At 36.9% G+C, this 24,100-nt stretch overlaps 1 protein-coding gene across 50 annotated transcripts in view; it reads left to right on the top strand.

Annotated features, from left to right (window-relative positions):
• Window positions 1-18,275, top strand: part of MBNL1 (muscleblind like splicing regulator 1) — a 218,475-nt gene extending 200,200 nt beyond the window's left edge. For 9 of the 50 annotated variants that reach the window (XM_069562412.1, XM_069562340.1, XM_069562596.1 and 6 more), the window contains 6 exons: window positions 374-427; window positions 1,297-1,450; window positions 9,188-9,223; window positions 9,915-10,009; window positions 13,025-13,099; window positions 15,773-18,275. In XM_069562412.1, the coding sequence (XP_069418513.1) occupies window positions 374-427; window positions 1,297-1,450; window positions 9,188-9,223; window positions 9,915-10,009; window positions 13,025-13,081 (396 nt within the window). In that variant the 3' untranslated portion in view covers window positions 13,082-13,099; window positions 15,773-18,275. Of the gene's footprint in view, window positions 1-373; window positions 428-1,296; window positions 1,451-9,187; window positions 9,224-9,914; window positions 10,010-13,024; window positions 13,100-15,226; window positions 15,619-15,772 lie in introns of those variants that run through there. The other 41 variants (XM_069562621.1, XM_069562491.1, XM_069562482.1 and 38 more) reach the window with 14 other exon arrangements.
• The last annotated feature ends 5,825 nt before the right edge of the window (window positions 18,276-24,100 follow it).

The following is a 24,100-nucleotide window of genomic DNA, read 5'->3' as shown; positions in this document are numbered from 1 at the left end:
TAGTCACGGAGAGGTCTTTTCTGTGTTTGTTTATGGATACTTGAGCAAAAATACAGAAGGCAGACTCTCTCCTCTTCTCTTCCTTCCACTCTCTCTCTTTTTTTTTTTTTTTCTGTTAGAGTATCTTGTTTGTAATTAACTACGAAGAGGAGTTATCCTCCCAATAACAACTCAGTAGTGCCTTTATTGTGCATGCTTAGTCTTGTTATTCGTTGTATATGGCATTCCGATGATTTGTTTTTTTATTTGTTTTTTCTCACCTACCCAAAAATGCACTGCTGCCCCCATGATGCACCTCTGCTTGCTGTTTATGTTAATGCGCTTGAACCCCACTGGCCCATTGCCATCATGTGCTCGCTGCCTGCTAATTAAGACTCAGTCGGCTGTCAAATCACTGAAGCGACCCCTCGAGGCAACCTTTGACCTGGTACTATGACCTTTCACCTTTTAGCTTGGCATGTAGCTTTATTGTAGATACAAGTTTTTTTTTTTTAATCAATTTAAAAATATATATTCCTTTTTCTGTTATAAAGTTGTAAAGTACAATGAAAACTGAGTGTGGTTTCCTGACAAAATTAGTGGAAAGACTGTAAACAAGTCCCTGGACAGATGTGGTACAATGAAAGAATCCAAAAACCCAGCAGCCCACATTCAGTTTAACTACATTGTAGAATGTTCTAATGAAGTATTTGAAGGACATTAAAAATGTATTTTTGGACTGTATATTTATGTACCTGTTTGGTTAGCATGGCTTTAGTGATAGAATTATTGCCTTTTTAATATTTATAGTTCAGTGTTTTAAGAAAAAAAAAAAACTTGCATGCTCTGGGACATGTGCATGTTCAGGTAGATTTGGGGAGGAGGGCAGAGTGGGGCTGGGTTTTATTTTACCAGTTTCGGTCACTTCGTATGATTAACTATTAACATTGCTTATACTTGTCAATCCTCATGGAGCTCGCAGTGCAGCTTTTCTTCTTTTCCCAAATCAATGGCTTCTCCCAGAAAGCCTGAAGCATTATGGGACTTAAAACACTTTAACACATTATAACATGTGCTCTCATACTAGTGGGGTTTTTTTTTCTCCAAAACAAAAATAATGCTTCCTTTAAAGCTTTTATCTTGCCTTTTTTTTCCCCCCTTTAAATTTTTGTTTATTGGATGTTTTTCCCTTGGGTAGTTAAGTGCTCTGCTGCTTGCTTGCTCATGCTTCCTAACAATTTTAGCCTTCAACTGATTTTTCTTTTTTCTTTTTCTCTTTTTACTGGTATTTGTTTTTTATACTCACTCACTAAACAGGGAATTCCTCAAGCTGTACTTCCCCCATTACCAAAGAGGCCTGCTCTTGAAAAAACCAACGGTGCCACAGCAGTCTTTAACACTGGTATTTTCCAATACCAACAGGCTCTAGCCAACATGCAGTTACAACAGCATACAGCATTTCTCCCACCAGGTAAGGCGTTTGAGTTTGCTAATAAATAAATCTGATAATGCATGTAGATTTCTATTGGTAGAGCAGATAAGCCACGCCCCTAGTCATTTTTAACCATAGAGCAGGTGAAAGGTAAGATGAAAAGTTGTCTCAGGTCTCTCCTATGATTTTCCTTAAAAACTAAGAGTTTTAGCTTAATGAAAAATGGATGAGAAGTCAGTGATATTTTGTATATTTATTTGTATTTGTGTAATTTGAAATGAAATAGAGTTCTCTTTTTTTTTTCCTTTCCTCAACACCGTTACATGTCTGTCAAGCTATTTTATGAGCCTTTCCTGCTGTAAGACCCCTTTGCCTTCATGATTCCAGAGTTCATTTGAATTATATGAAATGACACTTCAGTTTTGGTTTTTATTTTTCAGCCTTTTTGTTTTCAAGGTGGAGAATAAAAAACTGACTCTGTTCCAATCTTATTGGTACCAATCAGTATACATCACTTAAAGTTTTTGCTCCTGAGCTAATATTGAAGTAGCCCTAAGTACCCAGTGAAGTTTACATTTATAAGTGAGTTACACATTTGTGGTTTCAGTTGATTTCAACTTAGTAACATAAACATACTCTAGAACTATACACAAAGATTTACAATTTAAAAACATAAACTAATCAGTCACTTAATTACCTGGAAATTTATTATTTTTACTTACTCTTCATTTGCTTCAGACAATACATATTACATTCCTTATAATCTAGAATTTAAGTAACCAGAGACTCTAATCTTATTTCCTCTTCATCTCTTAATCTTTCTTAAAAATTGCCGTGTGTTAAGAGATTCAGTTAATAAAATACTTTTATTAATTAAATTGATAAATTTATGATTAGATGTGTATGTCAAAGATACAGACCCATTAGTATGTTATACTATGCTAACAGTATTTACAGTGCATTAGGTTCAAAATCGGAGAAGGCAATGGCGCCCCACTCCAATACTCCTGCCTGGAAAATCCCATGGACGGAGGAGCCTGGTGGGCTGCAGTCCATGGAGTTGCTAAGAGTCGGACACGACTGAGCGACTTCGCTTTCACTTTTCACTTTCATGTATTGGAAAAGGAAATGGCAACCCACTCCAGTGTTCTTGCCTGGAGAATCCCAGGGACGGGGAGCCTGGTGGGCTGCTGTCTATGGGGTCGCACAGTCGGACATGACTGAAGTGACTTAGCAGCAGGTTCAAAATACCATGAGGAAATGTGATAATTTGTTTTTTAATAGTGAGAATAAATTATATTCTCATTAGTTTTTACTGCCAAGTACAGCTTTTTATACAGTGCCTCTTTGAAAACTAGCCATCCATGTGTAGAATATGTAGTAACATTCAGTGAACTAGAATAGAATATTCCACTAATTGAAATAGCCTGCCTTAGCACCACAGATAAGGTTATATTTGTACTCATGAAATAGTATCTATCAAGTTGCAGTTTGTCCGTTTTAGAATAGAAATTAAGTCATTTGATCTTTGGGTATTTGTTGTACTCTGAAGGAAAAGTCACATTTCTTTTAAGTTTTATAAAATTAAAAATTTTTTCTCAACATATGTATGTTTTCAGAGATTTCCAGAAATAATTTGTTTTGCTTTAGTATAAATTTCCATCTCCCCGGATTTATGCTGTCTCCAATAAATAATCTATCAATTTTTTTATAGTCAGATCACTAGACAAAGTTTCAAGGAATTATAGGTAACTACTGTGATCTTTTTGAATAAATTAAAAACTATTTTTGTCAGTTTATTTCACTAAATGAAACATTACTACTAGAAATGACAGTTTCTTTATTTAAAAATCTAAAAGTGAAAACAAATTTAACTTCTTCCATATGTTACTTAAAGAAACCTAAAATAATCTCTTTTATCAAGCAGATTTTGCTTCAGTTTCTCCAACAACATTCACATGACTGAAGACTTTTCTAAATAAGTATAATTATTAATTGTATGACATGTCTGACTCTGATTCATGACCATAGGCTCTCTATGGAATGGGTTTTAGTCTGTAGATAGGATAGAGCAAAAGATGCTAGGTAAAATTCAACTCAGGGAAAACCAATACATACCTTCATAAATCAGAGTCATACTTACCTCTCTGTCTAGAAACTAAGCATTGTTAATTTAAATAAAATGTGCCATAATATATTGAAATATGCTGAAATTTTAAAGATTTGTTTACATTTTTTATGATAAATTTGTATCAGAAATTTTTTTTATATTTGTAGTCAATATGTAATTATTGCAATAGCAATATCAAATAAGGATTATTTGTAACCCGGTTTTAAAGAGCTTGCAGATTAACTTTTTGTCATCACATAGAAGTAGGTAGTGCCTCCTTCATTCCTTCAGAGTATTTTTAATCTCATAGGTACTTATGTGCCACAATGACATTAAAAAGTTATAATGGATAGCCCATCTATACTCCTGCCAAACCACTTTATCATACAGCTAGGAAGGAAAGAAATCTAATGTAGAAAATATAAAAACCCAAATACCTTAAAAGCCAGGCAGGAAATATGAACAAGTGAAGCAAGAAAGCTGTGGGGTCTGGGAGGTGCAGGAGAGCTTAGGCCTAGTTTGAAGGGAACAGTCAGTGTTCAGACAGCCTTTTGTTGCCTTAGAAGATTATTTGCCGGGTAGGTTGTACCTGTTGTGCGCTGGACACCCTTTGTGGCTCCGTATATGTCATAGCCTTTGTGACTATGGGGTGGTTGTATACAACTCAATGTGATGGCTCTGGTGTCCAGTATTGCTAGATCTTATGATTTATTTCCCAGATGCTCTGGACTTTTGAACAGTTATATGTGAAATCTGTCCATTTTTAAATATTGTCAATGAATTGTTGAGAACTACAAAAAATCTATCCTACCATAAATTCATGTGTCATCTCTTGTGATATGGGGGAAAAGGAAGTTCATTTTCCAAAGTCTAGGTTATTCTGCAGACCTGTAGATGGATTCTGTGATCAGAGCATCCTGTCTAACCACAATATGATAATTTGGAAGTTATAATCCCACTCCAGTACCCTTGCCTGGAAAATCCCATGGACAGAGGAGCCTCGAAGGCTGCAGTCCATGGGGTCGTGAAGAGTCAGACACAACTGAGCGACTTCACTTTCACTTCTTACTTTTGTGCATTGGAGAAGGAAATGGCAACCCACTCCAGTGTTCTTGCCTGGAGAATCCCAGGGACGGGGTAGCCTGATGGGCTGGCGTCTATGGGGTCGCACAGAGTCGGACACTACTGAAGCGACTTAGCAGCAGCAGCAACAGCAGCAGAGAAAGGAAGCTGTTTATTTTTTGCAGTTTAGAGTTTTAGAATTCTGTAGTCTGTTGCTTCAATAATAACATCAGGGATATATAGGTCTATTTCATTGATATTACAGTGAAGCATGGTTGACTAAATCTTTGGAGCAGGTAACTCTGTATACAGAACAGGTTGCTAGCAAAAGATCAGGATTGCATGGCAAGCCACCTAACTAGTAAAGAAAAATTAGTATATACCATAACTTTTAAGAACAAACTTGGTCTTATGTGGCCTTTACCCATCTATCCATTAATCCATCCATGCATCCATCCGTGTATGCATTCATCTGTCCATTTATCCATCCATCCTTCTAACCATCTATCTATTCTTTCTGTTCCTACCTCCTTCTCTTCCTCTTTTTCTTCTTTCCTTCCCTGTTTTCCATCCACCTGTCCTTCTTCCTGGGCTTCTCAGGTGGTGCCAGTGGTAAAGAACCTGCTTGCCAATGCAGGAGACACAAGAGATGGGGGTTCGATCCCTGGGTCAGGAAGATTCCCCTGGAGGAGGCCATGGCGACTCACTCCAGCACTCTTGCCTGGAGAATCTCATGGACAGAGGAGCCTGGTGGGCTACTGTCCATGGGGTTACAATGAGTCTGACGCAACTGAAACGACTTAGCACTGCACATCTTCTGACTCACTCGTTCATCCATCTTTCTATTCATTCAGTCAACTACATCTCACTGCATCTCCCATCCCACTCCCACGTCTCCCAAGAAAGTTTTCTAGCCTTTTGCTTTTATACCCTCCATCTCATTTAAAGATAAATATAAGTAATTTGGACCATGTTCACACTGAAGAAATTTTTATTTTTTTAAATGGATAGTCCATTTTTTTTTTTACCTTCACCCATTAAGACTAAATTTACTATTCATACAGAGTATATGTAATCTAATGTCTACTTATGTTGTAGGTATAAATTTCATGAAGTAACACTTTTATTTACATCAGTTTTGTTTTCCTGAATTTATATTAAGTCCAATTCTAAACTTCAGTTTCAGTATTGGATAGATGTATCAGGCACCCCTGAAATTTCAGGATTCCCATCCTCACATCTCCTTTTCTTTCCCATCTCTACTCAAATGGTGATCCTATGCTGTCCAGTAGTCTGAGACAGGTTACCCAGTCTCCATTCTTCAGTTAACACTGGCCATTGCTGATGTAATCATTGTCCATGCTTAGACGATCCCTTGAATGCAGGTGCTCCAAGGCTTCTGTGCCTGCCTTGGGTACCAGCATCCTTGCCTAAGCTCCTTAGCCTCCCATGCAGCCCATTCCCTGGAAAGCCTGCTTCTGGCAGCGCTGCTGTGAAAGAACACACCACCAGCCCAATTACCGAGGGGCCCTGCACGCTTCTGGAAGAATTTTTTTCTCTCTGCTTTCCTTCACCTTTTTTTGCCCACTTGGCATCCACAAAAGCATACTTCTCTTCCTAGCATATTGCGCTCAGTCATTGTAGGCTTGTGATTTTTAAAAACCTAAAAATAAGTTTGCTTTCAACAGCTTCAGCTTCACCTTGAGCGAACATTCCTAGAAAGAAGGAAACAGAAGTCCAGAAAACTTTCCTGAGGGGTTGGAATAAGAGGAGAGAAGCAGGGGATGGGGTTGCTTTTACAGAAAGAAAAGAAAACAAAACTTTCAATTATCACTTTTAGTATGATTAATGAAGTTAATAAAGATGGTTTATTTGAACCTTAGCATAGTGATTATAAATCTGGCTTGGAAGTTTAAATACAGTCTACCATAAGTTATACTTATTTTTTTCATATATAAAAATGAGATAATACTGGTAATTATTTCATAAAGTTATGTTTAAGTTAGTTTTAAGCATAATATAATAAAACATCTTCTTAAAGCGCTTTTACAGACAGGTCTGAGAGTTTGGAATGAAGCCAGGAACGTAGTAAGCACTGTTTTTTCCTGAACTCAGTAGAGACACAAAATATAACTCAACAGATTATAAAAATAAATTATATGAAGCTGTTTCTTCTTTAGACATCAATTTTAAGAGTAATTCAATTGATTGTGAACTTTTAGTTCTAAATGATATAGAGTATTTTTAGAAGGCTTTAAATCAGCTTTTTACTCCTATCATAATACACCTAAATAAGCTTGAATTACCACATGTAAATGCAAACCTCCAACAAAATCCCTATAGTTTTTTTCCTCTCTACTTTTTTCCCTTCTTGAACTGATTTGAACTACACATACATCTCATTGGTAAACTACTTTCCTAGTTTTATTTTCTGAATCTTCATAAAAATTAACTTAACATTTCAATTTAAAAATCATGTAATTAACATCTTGCATTCCTCAGAAGCACACCATTCTGCTCTGTAAATACCTTTGTAGGAGAAATTTGAAATTGACAAATTCATTCACTTAAATTTTACCTTACGCTGAAAATTGAAGAAAAAATTTCAATTGGCTATTTATGCAATCATTCATAAACCAACCAATCTGATGTAAAGATGGCTATTATGGTTGTTTCCAAAGTGATTTTTGATTTCGGTAAGTGGGTCCTACAGCATTATGTCTTCATATTTGTGAGTTACTGCACCCTGGCTAGTATTTTCATTTCTGCCTTATGTTTATTTGCTGCGAATCCCTCTCAAAACTGTGTGCATTGGTTTTAATGGTAATGAGGAAGATAGCTCAAACTGAAATTCAAGTCCTAAAAGCTTTAGGGTTTGAGAGAGACAGGATAAGGTTAACTCATTTTCAGCATGTGCAGCCTTCCTTATGCATGGGATGAAACATAATAGACAAATTGCAGCATAATAATAAATAATAAATTTAAAACTTACCCTGGACAGTATTTAAAACAAATATGTCTCAAATTCCACGTTATTCTTTTTCACTCATCTTTCATTCATTCTTTCCCAGTCTTCTGACCCAACTGTTGGAGGATAATGATGTCATAGAATCTAGGATATTTAAGTTTGCTTGCTCTACTGTCTCAAATTACTGGTCTCAGTTATCACTGATTTGTTTTTGTTGTCTTCCACAAGGCTTTGACTCAGTAGTGGTAGCAAATGACAGAGATCTTCAAGTGTCTTAATAAATAATGCTTATCAGTGTAATACTACTCCACCTGAGAGAATGGCTCCCTAGCTCTCTTCCCGAGTTTAATCATTGATCATTGTGCCCACAGTAATTGTGATAACAATCTAATTGCAGCTGTTACAAGGATGCCAGTGAAGTAATCTATGCTTCTCAATGGCAGCTTTGTTTTGTAGGGCCATCTCTGACAAGACGCAATTGGCAGATTTTTTCTAACAAATGTTCATCCCAGATGCTGCTAGTATGTAAATAGGATGTGTCAAGATTTAGATAGAAATATAAAATCATTTGATATTTTAAAACCTAGGAGTCTAAAATAATCTCATAGAAAGAACAGTAATTCAGTATATGGGAAAGTGCCCTGTGCTTGGTAAGATAAGGTAGATTTTCCAATGTTTATATGGCACAGAGAACAGGCACTATCTATGTAATGCTGATTTTAACGTTGTGGTCGAGCGATTGTGAACATCAGTGCCAACACCCCCTATGCAATGTATATCTTCATTATCCCCCATTGAGGGTTTTTATTCGAATCTAATTAACCGTTTTTGAATGTGAAATTTCATAGAACACTTGCCGTTCTGAGAAGTCCTGAAGGTTTAAAACAGCAAGGAAAACCAGTCTGCTTTCTCAGATACCTTCTAAGTAAATCAGTTTGAGACTTTAAGAAAGTGTGTCCCATCTAAATGTTTTCTGTACATTTAAATTCCAAACTAAGGCAGTGCAGAATTTCAGTTTCTCCTTATGCCTTATTTATATTGCTTGGTATCCCTCCAAATAAAATTCCTATACGGTTGATCACAACCCCTTGCATTTCTGTGTGGTTGCTGCTACATTGAACAGGGAAATAAATAAAACTAAGGGAATGAAATGAGTGCTTTGGTTTCATTACATTATTAAGTCAGCTCTGTGCGTTGAATTATTTAGCCTCTTAGTAAATTTCTCTTAATTATTTAACATGTGCTCAAGTCATATGTTAAAAAGTCAGAAATAGCAAAGCCACCAGATGGCCAGTAACCAGATTAAAACAAAACAAATTGCAGTATTATTTTTAAAAGAATTAAGCAGGTTTCCATTTTTTAAAAAAAATTAACTTTTATTTATAGGCAGCAATTAGGAGAAACAAAGTGTACCAGCACACAGTTAAACTGGCTTTTATTCTTCACTTGAGACTAGTTCTAATTGATCACTATGCTATTGTATGATTTGATTGTGCTGACAGTTACATGCCACTGTTCCCATAATAACAATTTTTCTTCTTTGTTCAAATGAATTTCCTAATTACACGTGTGATGGGATGTTTTAATTCTTTTCCCTTTTCAAATCCACCTTCCTGTTGCAATGCATGATGGGCAGGCTCAATATTGTGCATGACACCCGCTACAAGTGTTGGTAGGTGCCAGCTTTGTTTCTTGATTATCTTAAACCTATGGTGCACCTCACAGCCCCTCAAAATCCACTGCTGAGTTTAACTTTTATCTATTGGGCAAGTCCATTTCCTTTTTACTAACACCTGTCAATTAAATGCCATTTTCTATTTAATTGACATGGACTCACATAAATGTTTTCTTTACACACAAGTTTCCTTTAGTCACCTTTGGTGGATTTTGATTGGACTATGAGTTCTGGTGTGTTAAAAAAAAAAAACTATCTCATAAAAGTAATATATTGTATATTTTTATAATAGTAAATAAGAAAACATACTTTTATTCAAAAACAGATAATTGTATATATGAAGTAAATATCTGTATTTTGACTTAGATTTTGAATGTCTAACTGTGAACACGATATAGAATTCTTGGTGTTGACTTAGCAAATTAAGCCTGTTTGTGTCAATTTTCTTGATTTGATGGTAACAAGCTTTTTTCCCCTTTTTTTTCTCTTTCATCCCCCTTCCCCCTCTCTCCTTGGAATGTTGTCCTGCTTTGCGCTGTGATTGCATGTCACTCGCTGGTGATGATGTCCCGTCACATGGCTTACTGCTGTGATAAATACCATGCCCAATTATCTCCTCCATGTTGCCATGGTTTCCATATTGCTACACTCTTCTGTATGTTTGCTTATATGATTTTCCCTCCGAAAGTTCCCATGGTGCACGGTGCTACGCCAGCCACTGTGTCCGCAGCAACAACATCTGCCACAAGTGTTCCCTTCGCTGCAACAGCCACAGCCAACCAGGTTTGCTAATTTACAGCTTTGTTTCTTAAAAACCAACTCTAATAGGGCTCAATCCAACAGCCCTTACGCACGTGGATTTCCCATTGAGGTCAGTGGGGAATCGTGTGTCCGTGAGGGCTGTAGAGGGTGCTTTAATAGCATGGGGTTTCAAAGATACCTCTTGTTGGCCTACACATTCTTTCTATGATGAGCAGCAGAATGCTTTTATGCCATTTATAAGTGCTCCAAAGTTGTCGCAGCTCCATTTCTAAAGCTACTAAAATGATATTTACACAAGCAATTCTCAGTTGGTCTCAAATCAAAATCATGCAGGTATTTTGACCAATCAAAATTATATCAGGTAGTGTATACAGATGTTGAACTATAGTACTGTACACCTGAAATTTATATAATAAAAAGTAATTTTAAAAATATAGGTGATTTTAAGGGTTTTGTTACAAGCATTGGAGATATATATATATAGTTTCTTGCCTAAATTCTTAATAAAAAACAAAATATTTAAATGTGCTATATATGCCACAAACAACCACTCTTGTAAATAGAGTTTGTTATAAATTCATTAGTTTTATTTGATAAGCAGATTGCATACTCAAAATAAGTTAAAATAAGTAAGTGTTCAAGTTTTGATTCTCATGATTTAAGTGAAAAAATAAAATTCATAAGTTCTCTTACTTCTGTAACTACTCAGCATAAATGTTAGAGGGTTATGAAGGAAAGAAGAAGGCACCAAGTAGAGCAATTAGAGTCATTCTGTGCTCCATATAAGCCTATGGAGTGACAAATACACAGGATTGTTTTTTAAGTAAAAGGAATATGTTTCAGAAATTTAAATTTCATAATGTAATTATTCAAAAGAAAATAATTATTAAAATATTTAGAATTTAAAATCCGCATGGATTCAGCTAGCATTTTTAGCTCCTATTTAAAATTAAAGTCTAGAAAATACTGGTTGAATCAAAATCAGATTTATGTAAAGTAGTTTTTGGCTTGAAAGTATAGATAGATTTGTTATGAAAGCAAGTTCAATAGGGTTATCAGCATATGAAATATCTAGAGTCCAATCAAATTCAGATAATTCACAGACCAAGTTAAATATAACCAAATGAATCTCAAAAACAAAACAAAACAAGCAGTATCAGATGGATATCAACGTGTTGCCCCTTTGGGAAAAGAAGACCAATTAAATGCCATTTGAATTTGCAGTCATCACTATAAGGAGGAGCCAGCCTTGTTTCTGCAGTACGCCATGTACTATTGAAGAAGAACTATAAACTATAAGTATAGTCACTAAAAACTTTCAAAAGCAGCATGCCAAAATGGATGTATTTTAAAGTTTCAGACAAGCTTTAAACATTTCTTGGCAAAGAATCATTAGTTTTTCTGAAGTTTGTCAAAATAGCCTTGGATTTTTGCTAACACATCAGACTCATTTACAAGAATGCTAGATTGTGCGTATGTGGCATGTTAGTAATCTATGGCAGAAATTTCTTAATGGATTCAATGCAATCTATTTATGGTGCAGATCAGTGATGCTGAACTCTCTTGTGTGTACCATGCATGACTATAGAATTGCTGGTGTAAGCAGAACTACAGCAAAGCAAATTTCAACATGCCCTTGGCCACCTTGGTTGTAGGGGACACTTTACTTTTTGCATTGTGCTGTGACCATTTCATGCATAATCTTGGGTCTTCATACTGTTCGACAACCAGAAGAAAGAAAAGGGAATGGATATATATATACACACATATATTATATCTACATATACATACATATGTATATGCCTACAGTACATTAGCGATGCTGGAAATAGCTGATGCCACAAAATGCAGCCTGCATGCATGCAGAAGTTTATAGCTGGCCCTTCATCTGCATCGATTGGTGTTGAAGGTCCTTGGTATGTTTCGACAGCCCCATCCTTGATGCTTCTACACTGTTGGGTGCAACATCCTGTCCTGCAGCAGCAGGAAAAATGGTATGAGAAGCTTCATTATGCTTGGAGCACATTTTCGTGCCATTTGCCAGTGCTGTAAAATTGTGTAAAGATGTCAGCTGAGAAATGGAAATAAAATAGAGCCATACTAATTTACACTCCAGACTGTGGATTGTAATACGTTGAGGTAGTTAGTCTAGGACATCTAGATGGAAACAGCAACAAAATGCCTTCATGTATGCGATTTCACTCTTCTCCCATCAACCTTGCTGAAATGAGATTAGTGCCAGTTTAGAGATGAAAAAACCTAAGTATAGAGTAATGAAGCGCTTTGCTCACGTATACACACCCAGAAATGGGTCACTAGGGGTTGGACCTGTGCCGTGTTGCCTCTCCCAGTATAGCAGTCATCATTCTGGGTAGAGGATTGGGCTACAAATTGGAAAATGTTGGCTGTTTGGGATGATTGAAACAAGTCACCTCTATATTGGTTCCTTACTGTGTTTTCTGTCAAGTTTTGTCATTTTCTTGCCCGTTTAAAATGCAATAAAATGTGCAATCAGGATTCAGGAATATGTTCTGAAGTAGACTTACATGCTTTTATCTGGTTCTTTTGAAATACTCCTTTATAATTATTACCTGGTATTTTTCACTTGGAAAAAAATGTTAGATATCATAAGTTGAATGAAAATGTAGAAATTGGTTGCACAAAAAAAGGCAAGACATTGCCTACTTTGCTTTCTAGAATACTGAATAACTGAAACCACAGGTGCGTGTGTGTAGGCCAACAAAAAGGGCTTCTTTCAATTACTGCTCTGCATGAATTTTTGATAGTTTTACTTCTCTTACTTCCTAAAAACTGATATAACATTTATAGAATAGTATTTAACACAAAGATTTTAAACAATGAGTTGCTACTTTGGCATTAAGTTTACATTAACTTACTGTTATGTTGATCAGATAAGGACTGTCACCTCACAGCTGAATTTCACTTTCTTAAAAAATTTAATATTAAGATGTTTTCATCTCTTGGTTGTTTGCTTGCTTGCATGGATCATTCATTAAATAATCTTTTATTTGCTAGATACCCATAATATCTGCCGAACATCTGACTAGCCACAAGTATGTTACCCAGATGTAGAATTTTCATCACTAAACAGTAAGTTCATTATGTAATATTGAGTGTATATTCATGGTGGTTTTCTTTTTAAGATAACAATTGTGTAATGCACTTAAAAAACTTTGCAAAATTTCAAAAAATGTATTTCTATAGAACTCACAATTTTATCTTAGATGGGTTATGAGGAATTTTAATGTATGAGTTTATAAGAAATATGCTAATGTAATTTAAATATGCATAATATTTAAATATATAAATGAGGATATATACATTTTTAAAAATTTTGTACTAGAAATAAGCACAATCGTGAAGGAAAAATACAGCTTAAAACTAAATAGAAGGTGTAGATCAGGGACTGGCAAGCTTCTCCTTCAAAGATGAGATAGTAAATACTTTTGGTTGTGTGGGCCATAGGGCTGCTCTGCTGATGTAGCATGAATGCAGGCAGAGACAGTGTGTAAATGAAAGGGTGTGCTGTGTCCCAGTTAAACTTTATTGGTGGCGCTAGTGGCAAAGAACCCACCTGCCAATGCAGGAGACATAAGAGACACAGATCTCTGGGCTGGGAAGATCCCCTGGAGGAGGGCATGGCAACCCACTCCAGTATTCTTGCCTGGAAAATCCCATGGACCGAGGAACATGGTGGGCTATGGGTCATAAGGTCACAAAAAGTTGGACACACACAAAAATAGGCAGTAGGCAGTATTTAGCTTACAGGCAATAGTTTGCTGATCCCTAGTATAGGTCAGCATTTATTTTCTTCAAAAATTTCTTGCTAAATCCTAAATGAGAACATGTACCCAGTTTACCCCATGCTTCACCACAGCGGGGTCATTAGGATATAAAGAGCCTGATTTAAATATATTCATGCATTCATATATGCACACGCATACACACACACGCACACATCTACTGAATATTTGCTCAAATAGTTTAAAAGTCTTATGGTTTCTTTTCAGACACATTGACTTGCAAAGATGACCATGTTTCATCCTTTTAGAGCATGTTTTATTCTTATGCATTCATACAAGTTATCTACCTGCTCAGAATTATATTAGGTATTTCTTTTTATATTTAAGAAGAGATACAATGCTTAAAACTGAATCTGGCAAATAAGATGAGTGATCATTCTTTCTTTGTTGCTTCCTTTCATTCATTTATCTGTGCATTAACACATTTATAAATGATTTTTTTGTGTTAGCTACTGTGTGTTAGTTACCAGGTCAATGAAATAAAGATCGACAGTCAATGAGATGATGATGGAAATTTTAGCACTCTTCATTAAAATAAGAGAGCTGTGAACAAATTCCTCTAGGAACAAAGATGAAGGAGCAGCTCTTCCTAACTGAGTCAGAAATTAAGTGAATTTGAACAGTGAAGGTTGATGCAAAGAGAAAGGAGATATCAGAGGCTTATAGAAGAGAGGACAGGATATTGAATCAGGAGACAGTGTTAGGAAACCAGTTCAGAGGCCCTTGTAATAATAATCCATAGGAAGAGCTCGTCAAAGGATGAACTCATACACAAGAAGACAGACACAACTTGAAATAAAGGAATGATAAACTCAATCCGAGATGCACTACCAAAGCATGCTGCAATCATGAATTAAATTACTGAAACTGATTTTTATTTCATAAGCTCTCTCAGTGCAGTTCTGATAATAAGGTTTATTATTCTGTACAATATAATAGTACATCACTTTGTAGTACATAGGTTTGGGAGTAGAGTTCTTCTTTTGACATGTTAAAAAAAAACACATTTCAAGCTTTTATAGTCAGTTAGGTATGTATATATATAAACAAGTTCTGTTTCTTAGCAATAATCCAGGTTCAGAAAAAATACAAAATGGCTGTGGAGTTCATCAGTTAGCAAAACAGTAGATATGTCAGTATTGAAACTTAAGCTCTTTAAGGTTCTGTTTATTTAACAAATACCTATACATTTTCATGAGAAGCTGCAATATTTAGAATGGTTTTTGAGTGGAGCCAGAATGGTGATTTTTTTTAATTCTCAAGTTGTATGAAAGCATAGTTGAATATGTAAGATTCTATGGGAACAAATTTCATGTAACAGCTGGAATTATTAAGTCAGAAGTACATTGTAATATCAGTTCAACCTGAATTTGTCAAGAGCATAAGGAATGATTTTTCTTTTTCTTGCCTTTAGGAGAAAAAATCCAAACTGCAAATTATCCAAAGCAGTCACTTAGAGTATCATCTTTTTTTTTTTTTTTTGCAAACACATACTGTGTTAATCCAGCATCCACATAGAACAAATTGTGTTTAATAGGACTGTTTCATGGATTTTAATTTTGTGGGCCAAATCATTACTTCTGAAACCTATTAAACTTTAGAAAGAAGTAAAGTGAGTTGTAAATTCTGTCCCACAATGATAGTGCTAAAAAGAGCTCTGCTGTATTATGCCCCTTGATTCTGCAAATGTTTTTTTATACTTTAAGCTGTGTATTGGCTGATATTTGTTCAGAGACTACAATTTTATGAAGCTGTGAGTGTCATTTTATTCTCAAAGAGACAATAAACACATTTTGGTCCTTTGTACCTGCGATGTGTTTTTTGTTTTTACGTGAAGGTGCTGCCATTCCTGTGTTCACTCTTTAAACCAAGAAATACAGTTTTCATGTTGAATGTATATGGGAAACTGCTGTTAGATATTGTCTGTTTTAACAGAAGGTTATCTCTTTTTCCCTTGTAGATCGTACTAAAGAGGAAAGGACAGTGTGCTTGGTTAGAGTAAAGGACGAGGTCATTAGCCATATTGTATATACCGTCAAGCAACCACACACAAAAACCCCTCAGCCACAAGACATCCACATACTGCATGTTAACCAGAAGAAAAGACAACAAGGAAACCCACTGCACACTGTTGCCTATACACTTTGTACATTTAATTGATATTTGTGCTGAGGTGATACTCCTGTCTAAAAGAACAACATTGTCTTTCTTTTCTAGCACAGAGTGATGCATTCAAATATGCAGACCTAATTAGTTTCCTATATATTCATGCCATCTTGAAAAGACAGACTATGGTGTAACCATGATTCTATTATGTATTGGTACGTCTGTAGACCAAGATATAATTTTTTAAAAATAAGTTTATTTCTTTCAAGGTTTACAAATAACAAAGGTGCACCTTGTATTTAAAATTGCCATTATAGATGAGAGCGTGCATGCACAGTCATTTTTGTTTGAGTAATATTTTTAATGTAATAGATTTTAAGATGTGGTGAGGGAGGGATCTGACAGAGATGAATGTGCCAAGCAAAACCACAACTGTGTATCTTTTAAAGCACATCATGGCTTTAAGTACCATGTTGTTAAGGATTCTCATGAAGTGCCATAGACTGTACATCAAATTAGAGTATTATTTCTTCAGTGTTATTGTTTTCAGAGCCACATTTTGTTGCTTATTTGCTAGTACTAATCAGTCAAAGGGCACCATTCTTTTTTTTTTTGGAAACCAAAGCTGTCTCAGAAATGGCCGATTTAACTTTACAGTAACGAAATAGACAGCACAACACAGACTCTCTCAATACAGATAAACTCACACATACTGGAGATTATATATAATAGATATATATAAAAATTATTTTAATGCATTGTAGTGTAATATTTATGCCTACTATACTGTATAACATGTTATTCAAAAGGGATATGCCATTTCTGAGACACGATAACAAAAAAAAGTTTGAGGAAATTATTTTGCTTCTATTTATAGCTCTGTCAAAAGTCAGAAGACTCTAAATGCTTTGCAAAAATGGTTTCACATTTGCTTAAATGCTTCATCACAGTCACATTTAAAATAGTGACTCTAAACAAAGAAGAAAGCAGCACTGTCATCAGATGCATGATAAACCAAAATATGAAAATGGGAAATGTTTAATTAACCTAGTCATTGGGTGGGTTAAGTACATGGGTGAATTTTATATGTGATTTGTTTTGTTTTGTTTTGTTCAGATTTACTGCTTATAGCCTTAGAAAGCCTTTTACAAATTAAAAAAAAAATAGATGTGCATTCAGTTTTTAAGAATGGATTCATCCAAAGGAATTCCTTTTTTGTGGTTTGGATGTTGCAGCTAGTAAAGGATATTTTTGCTCTGTTCAGCAGTTCTAAAATTGCTGAAGTAGGGGCCAGGTCACTGGTAGTTCTAGTATGGAATGGGAGAAGTGAAAGTTCAGTTCTAGAACTTTCCATACTTCCAAGTTTACTGCAAGTTTTTATGCTTGAGAGAGATGCTTTCTAATATAAGACTGATGTGTTGATTTTACTGATTGTACTGTACATCTATTAAAGCCTTAGATTATTACATTACGGGTTGGAACCCATACCAATGTAATTTCAATCGTGTTAAGAGAGTAATGGTGACTCCACATGTTATTGTAGTTAGTTACATTATAGAATATTACTTATTTTTCTTGTTAAAGTGTAGTTTTTCATTTCCTACATTTATTAGATTTCATTTTCTATTAACAATTGAATACCATTTCAGTTTATAGACTCTTGTTTTAGTAGATTTTACCGATGAACTTTTCAAAATACAAAAAAAAAGTAGTTTTTTCCTTCATAACATACTCAGTTTTGAATTACATGTAGTGTCATATGAATATTCGTATTGTTAACTAAATGATTTATATTTTACTGATTTAATATTAAAAGTGTAAGAATGTCAGTCATTGTTAGTTCTTGTCTAGTTTTCATTAAAGAACAAAGATCTTTTATATGGATATCTTATAAATATATAATCATTGCTAAGTAAGAAGTTAAGTTGTTGCTATCGCAACAATCCTGGCAGACAATTGAGTAATATTTTGATGATTTATTTTGTTTGTAATTAGTTATTATAAGAAGATCTAGATCCTAGATATTAGAATAAAATTTATTTTCTACTGTATCCATTTCAAATGTTAAAGTATTGTTTAATATTTTTGAAATCCCTGAATATCAGGCCTTGTTATAAATAAGCTGCATAATCAATAAATAGAACAAGGGACTTTTTGTTGATAATCCAAATACTCAAAGTTTACGTAATGAGAATTATAGCGTGTGTGCAAACTCTTGAGGGTTGATTATGCTGCAATTTAGCATGTTGGAACGTCTAGAGAGAAGGTTGACTTTTTGCACTTCTGTATATAGTCAAAAGAGAGAAACCTGTATAATAGTAAGATCTTATTTTGAATAAAAACGTCTATAATTACAAGGAGTTTTGTTAAGGCTAATAAAATGACAGACTGAGCAAAATTGCTTGCAAAAGTGGCACAGAGTTAGCACTCCATACCCCTTCAAACATGTTGCTTTGCTTTTTTGTGGACAGCTTGTAGTTTGCCAGGATTTTTTCAGCTGGAAAGATATGCCATCCTTCCAAGATCTCATGACTGACAAAAACTCCATTGGGCCAAATCTGCCTGAAGATCATTACCAAAAATAGCAGGTCCTTCAACCATTAAGGTGAAATCATGGATCAGATATTCCTTACATTTTTCAAAAACTACTGCATGTTTAAAACTTCAACAAAACAACAAAAAAAAGAGAGAGAAAGAACTATACTAAGGACATATACTATTCAAATCAGTTTCTGCCAATTTCAGTGGTTTACTGTTCACAAAAAAAAAAAGAAAAAAAATCTTCAAAACAAGTATTGACTTTCACAAAATTTCAACCATAAACAGGCAAACCAAACAGCACACCGTAGCTATAGTTGTTATGTGATTGTTTTTTAATTGCTGTAGGAGCCTGTTCTTTCAGCAGGTGAAAAAGATAAAACACAGTTCAATTTTCACAGTTTTAATTTTCAACTCAGAAGCACTCAAAAAGGCAAATGTGATAATGGGCACTTGTTTACTGAATTAGTGTATCCAGCCTTCACTCCAGCTGGTTATAATGTTGCACTTATCAGCAACCCTACACTTTCATCTGCTGAAAGGACAGGTGTGCTTGGTTTTACTATTATGTAATCACAACTTACTTTCTGCTTGTAGTTGCTTAAAATTATGTATTTTGTCTTGGGCTGCAATTTGTTTTATGCTTATTTTATTATTACTGCAGTAGTTGACTTTGCTGTATGGAAAAATAAAGTGAAATTGCCCTAATAAAACTTCTCTTTCTTAAGTATGTTTGTGTACCTGAGATTGAAGTGTTATTATTTTTGCGCGTTTCATGCATTCATGCATGTCTGTCTTGACAAACAATGATATGGAAATTCATCGTCAGGTGTTAACTGGCGGCAAATAGGGCCTTGACTTTTCTCCCCACTAGCCTCTCATGCTCAAGGGGAAAATCTGAATCATGTGTTGCCACCCACTGCCCAGTGCTTTTGAAAAATCTTCTCCTTTCCTCTGACATTTCAACTGCTGTTTGATGTATTTTAGGTTCAGGAGGGGAGAACTCTTGAGGGGAAAAAAAGAAATTCTCTTTATCAATTCCGAATCACAGTCTTTCTGTAAATGGAATTTTATTTGCCTAACTACCCCAGGAGACTGGCACTGGAAATCAGGCAATCTGAGAGAATATTTCAATAATGAAATAATGATGACTTGATTCAGAGGGATAGACGTTTATGCACACACACAGCTGACACACAGGCCGTGAGATGAGTCACTCTTGAGTGTTTGTGTGTGTGTGTGTGTGTGTGTGTGAGAGAGAGAGAGAGCTTTTTAAATGGTGAATTAAAAATTCAGTTGAAGTGAGACCTGGTCTCCCATATGGCTTTGCATTTTTCAATTTTCACCGATAGTGAAAGCCAAAGTTCCAGTGTGAAGAAATTTGCTCCTTCATTGAGTGCTACTTTGTGTGACTGTGGTACTTGGTATTTGGTCAGGGATGGCAAATTCTCCTTTGTAGTCAATGCTTGTTTTCTAAAACTTACTGCAGAAGAAAATAATTAATACAGTTCTGTTATGGGTTGAGTTTTGCATAGCATTTCTGTTCTTTTCAGTGGACTCAACTAATTCAAGCTACTCAAGACAGTAGCTGCCCTGGGGTGACTGTCTAAAGCAGAGGTTCACAACATTTTTGAGTAACATCAAAACATCTAGCTCCTCTCCAATTAGAGTACTTTTGGGTATCTTTTAATTGAAAAAATACAGTATCAAAAAGCCATTGTACTATTTTTACTAATCACAACAGCGTATAGATGCATCTGAAAAATGGTAATTTGAGCTACTCATTCTCCAGGCAGTGCTTATTGTTCAGAAGGAGTTATTACTGCAGCAACCGCTAGGGGTCCTCAGCTCACAGGATGGGATCAGGTTAAAGCGTCTGCCTGGAATGCGGGAGACCCGGGTTCAATCCCTGAGTCGGGAAGATCCCCTGGAGAAGGAAATGGCAACCCACTCAAGTACTCTTGCCTGGAGAATCCCATGGAGGGAGGAGCCTGGTAGGCTATAGTCCATGGGGTCGCAAAGAGTCGGACATGACTGAGCGACTTCACTCACTTCCCTTTCTTATTTCATTACAGACCCTAGACGTTCATGGAGTTTACACTTTGGAATGACCCTGAAGTTCAGTGACGATCTAAATTTTACTGAGGCACACCTCCATACAGCAAATAGCCACTTGACATGTCAGCGAAGCTGTGAACCTGTGGGACAGTCAGCAATGAGATTTTGCTTTTTTTTTTACTCCATTCACTGATGAGTCTGAGGCAGTCACCTATTTGAAATAGTCTTAGATGGGGAAACAGTGGAAACAGTGTCAGACTTTATTTTGGGGGGCTCCAAAATCACTGCAGATGGTGACTGCAGCCATGAAATTAAAAGATGCTTACTCCTTGGAAGAAAAGTTATGACCAACCTAGATAGCATATTCAAAAGCAGAGACATTACTTTGCCGACTAAGGTCCATCTAGTCAAGGCTTTGGTTTTTCCTGTGGTCATGTATGGATGTGAGAGTTGAACTGTGAAGAAGGCTGAGTGCTGAAGAATTGATGCTTTTGAACTGTGGTGTTGGAGAAGACTCTTGAGAGTCTCTTGGACTGCAAGGAGATCCAACCAGTCCATTCTGAAGGAGTTCAGCCCTGGGATTTCTTTGGAAGGAATGATGCTGAAGCTGAAGCTCCAGTACTTTGGCCACCTCATGCCAAGAGTTGACTCACTGGAAAAGACACTGATGCTGGGAGGGATTGGGGGCAGGAGGAGAAGGGGACGACAGAGGATGAGATGGCTGGATGGCATCACGGACTCGATGGACGTGAGTCTGAGTGAACTCCGGGAGTTGGTGATGGACAGGGAGGCCTGGCGTGCTGCGATTCATGGGGTCGCAAAGAGTCGGACATGACTGAGCGACTGAACAGACTGACTATATATTCTGGAGAAAAATGTTATTATTCAAGATTTGGAAACTTTTGACAGAACATATCCATTTAAAGTATTCAAAGTCTGTTGCATAACATCATGAAGAGATACAAAAATGAGAAAATGTAGAGAATTAAATGTTAAAGGATTTGTTTTGACTTCCCTTGACCTTTCAAAACAACACTGGGCCTTGTTGAAGTGACTCTAAAGTGGCCTTGGGCCATGACTGGCCATGGCTCAGCCTCCAGCACATGGTCCTCCCATGGCTGGTCCATCCTATGCAGCACTGGGTAGTAAATTTGAAGCTACTCTCAGGTTGTGGCTGTGAGGCCATGCAGGGCCACAGCTTCCCTCTGAACTTCTTAAGAGCTGGGCTCGGTTCTTAAAGGGCCTCAGGTGCTCTGAACCCTACCATAGCAAAATACAGGTGTGTGCTGGAGCTGACCTGGGCCAGGACGCAGTGAGCTAGCCTTCGAAGCCCTGCAGCCAAACACCCTCAGAGTTGCCTGCACTTGCTCTGGGTAGCTGTCATCCTCAGCTCTTCTATCCTACCCCCCACCTCCACCTCACCTCCACTGGGGGGTGCAGAGGTAACCAAGGCAGCCAGAGCTACTCTTATGTGTCTTCTGAGAAAGCAGCCCCTTGGTTCTCTTTTATTGTTGTGCGAGCTGTTTTTTTTTTTTTTTTTTTTAATTCATGTGATATTTTTCTTTTGCTAATTAAATGTTAGGGAAAACATATAGCCTGCTCTTGAGTGTACTGTTTCAGGGAAAACAGCAGTGGCAGATTAGAACACAGATAAAATCTGCTACTATTAGTGGCTGTTTATGTCTTTCAGAAACAATTTACAGAAGCAAGTGTGATCAGTTTTTTTCTCCCTAGTTGGGTTTCATGATGATAAAACAGAGGATTTCTTTTTTTAACAGATAAAGAATAAACCTGAAACTTCATTCACAGTGGTGGGGAGCCACTAGGCTGTTATGTAAATTGTAACTGCCACTCTTAGTCACGTTGGCCCCTTGTTTGAGCTTGGCTGTTGAATCTCTGCTCTTGGAATTTAGCAGAGCCTGATGGTTAAATTAAAAGACACTTACTCCTTGGAAGAAAAGTTATGACCAACCTAGATAGCATATTGAAATGCAGAGACATTACTTTGCCAACAAAGGTCCGTCTAGCCAAGGCTATGTTTTTTCCAGTGGTCACGTATGGATGTGAGAGTTGGACTGTGAAGAAAGCTGAGCGCTGAAGAATTGATGCTTTTGAACTGTGGTGTTGGAGACGACGCTTGAGAGTCCTTGGACTGCAAGGAGATCCAACCAGTCCATCCTAAGGGAGATCAGCCCTGGGATTTCTTTGGAAGGAATGATGCTAAAGCTGAAACTCTAGTACTTTGGCCACCTCATGCGAAGAGTTGACTCATTGGAAAAGACTATGCTGCTGGGAGGGATTGGGGGCAGGAGGAGAAGGGGATGACAGAGGATGAGATGGCTGGATGGCATCACTGACTCGATGGACATGAGTCTGAGTGAACTCCGGGAGTTGGTGATAGGCAGGGAGGCCTGGCATGCTGCAGCTCATGGGATCACAAAGAGTCGGACACAATTGAGTGACTGAACTGAACTGAACTGAACTGATGGTTGGGTTAAACTGTGGCTTCAGGTGGGCCTGTGTGATTCCGTTTGCAATGGGCATGGTTCACTGGAGGGAAGTTTTAACCACTGCAATCACTGCTTGTGCCATGGTCGTAAATACATCGCCTAGGAAATAAAAAAGCATCAGTTACAGGGCAGGAATAGAGATGCAGACTTGGAGAACACACTTGTGGACACAGCAAGGAAGGAGAGGGTGGGATGAATTGGAAGAGGTGCGTTGACATATATACATTACCAAGTGTAAAACATAGCTAGTGGGAAGCTGCTGTATAACATGGAGCTGAACTCCACGCTCTGTGATCACCTAGAGGGGTGAGAGGGAGGTTCAAGAGGGAGAGGATATATATATATATGTGTGTGTGCTTATAACTGATCTATGGTGTTGTATGGCAGAAACCAACATAACATTGTGAAACAATTCTCTTCCAATTAAAAATAAATGAAAAAGCACTCACATTCTCCATAGGAAGGTTTCACATTTGTGTGAGTCCTCAGGCCAAAGTGCCCAGCTCATTAAATCTTTTCTGGCACTAGATACCCAGTTGCTATACAGAAATATATCCCCCCATCCCCCACCCCCACCCCCATGCCAAATTATAGGTGAAAGGCAATTGCTTGGACCAGGAAAACTGTGACTGAGACGGCCCATACAGACAAGATCATTCACAGGAGACACCATGTTCATAACGGGTTGTAGAAGCTAGTGGTCATGTGGCTTTGAAGGTCTAGAAATAGGGCAGCAATCATCAGAAGTGCATGCATGAACTTAAATGTAGAGCAATGCTGTGCCAAAGAACCAGAAATTTAGCCAAGCAAATCTCCAAATTCCATTTAGAAGAGCACAGAGTATAGTAGTCTAGAGGAGAGTATAAACTTCTTGACTAAAGTCATATGGTGAGAATGGCCAAGCTAAGCAGAAAACTAGACCCATAAGATAACATGACTTTAGGTTTAGGCTGAAGGTAGAAAGACACCTGAGGAGCTAGAAATCTGCAGCAGAGACTGAGCAAAATAAGCCTTTGTAATGGACAACTGGAAAACTAACAATCAAAATCTAAGTGGGGTGAATGGGGCTTCAGTAA

This window comes from Ovis canadensis, chromosome 1 (assembly GCF_042477335.2).
Source record: "Ovis canadensis isolate MfBH-ARS-UI-01 breed Bighorn chromosome 1, ARS-UI_OviCan_v2, whole genome shotgun sequence".
Lineage (NCBI taxonomy): Eukaryota > Metazoa > Chordata > Mammalia > Artiodactyla > Bovidae > Ovis > Ovis canadensis.
The sequence above is the reverse complement of the archived record's forward strand: the minus strand, read 5'-3'. Positions and strand labels throughout refer to the sequence as shown.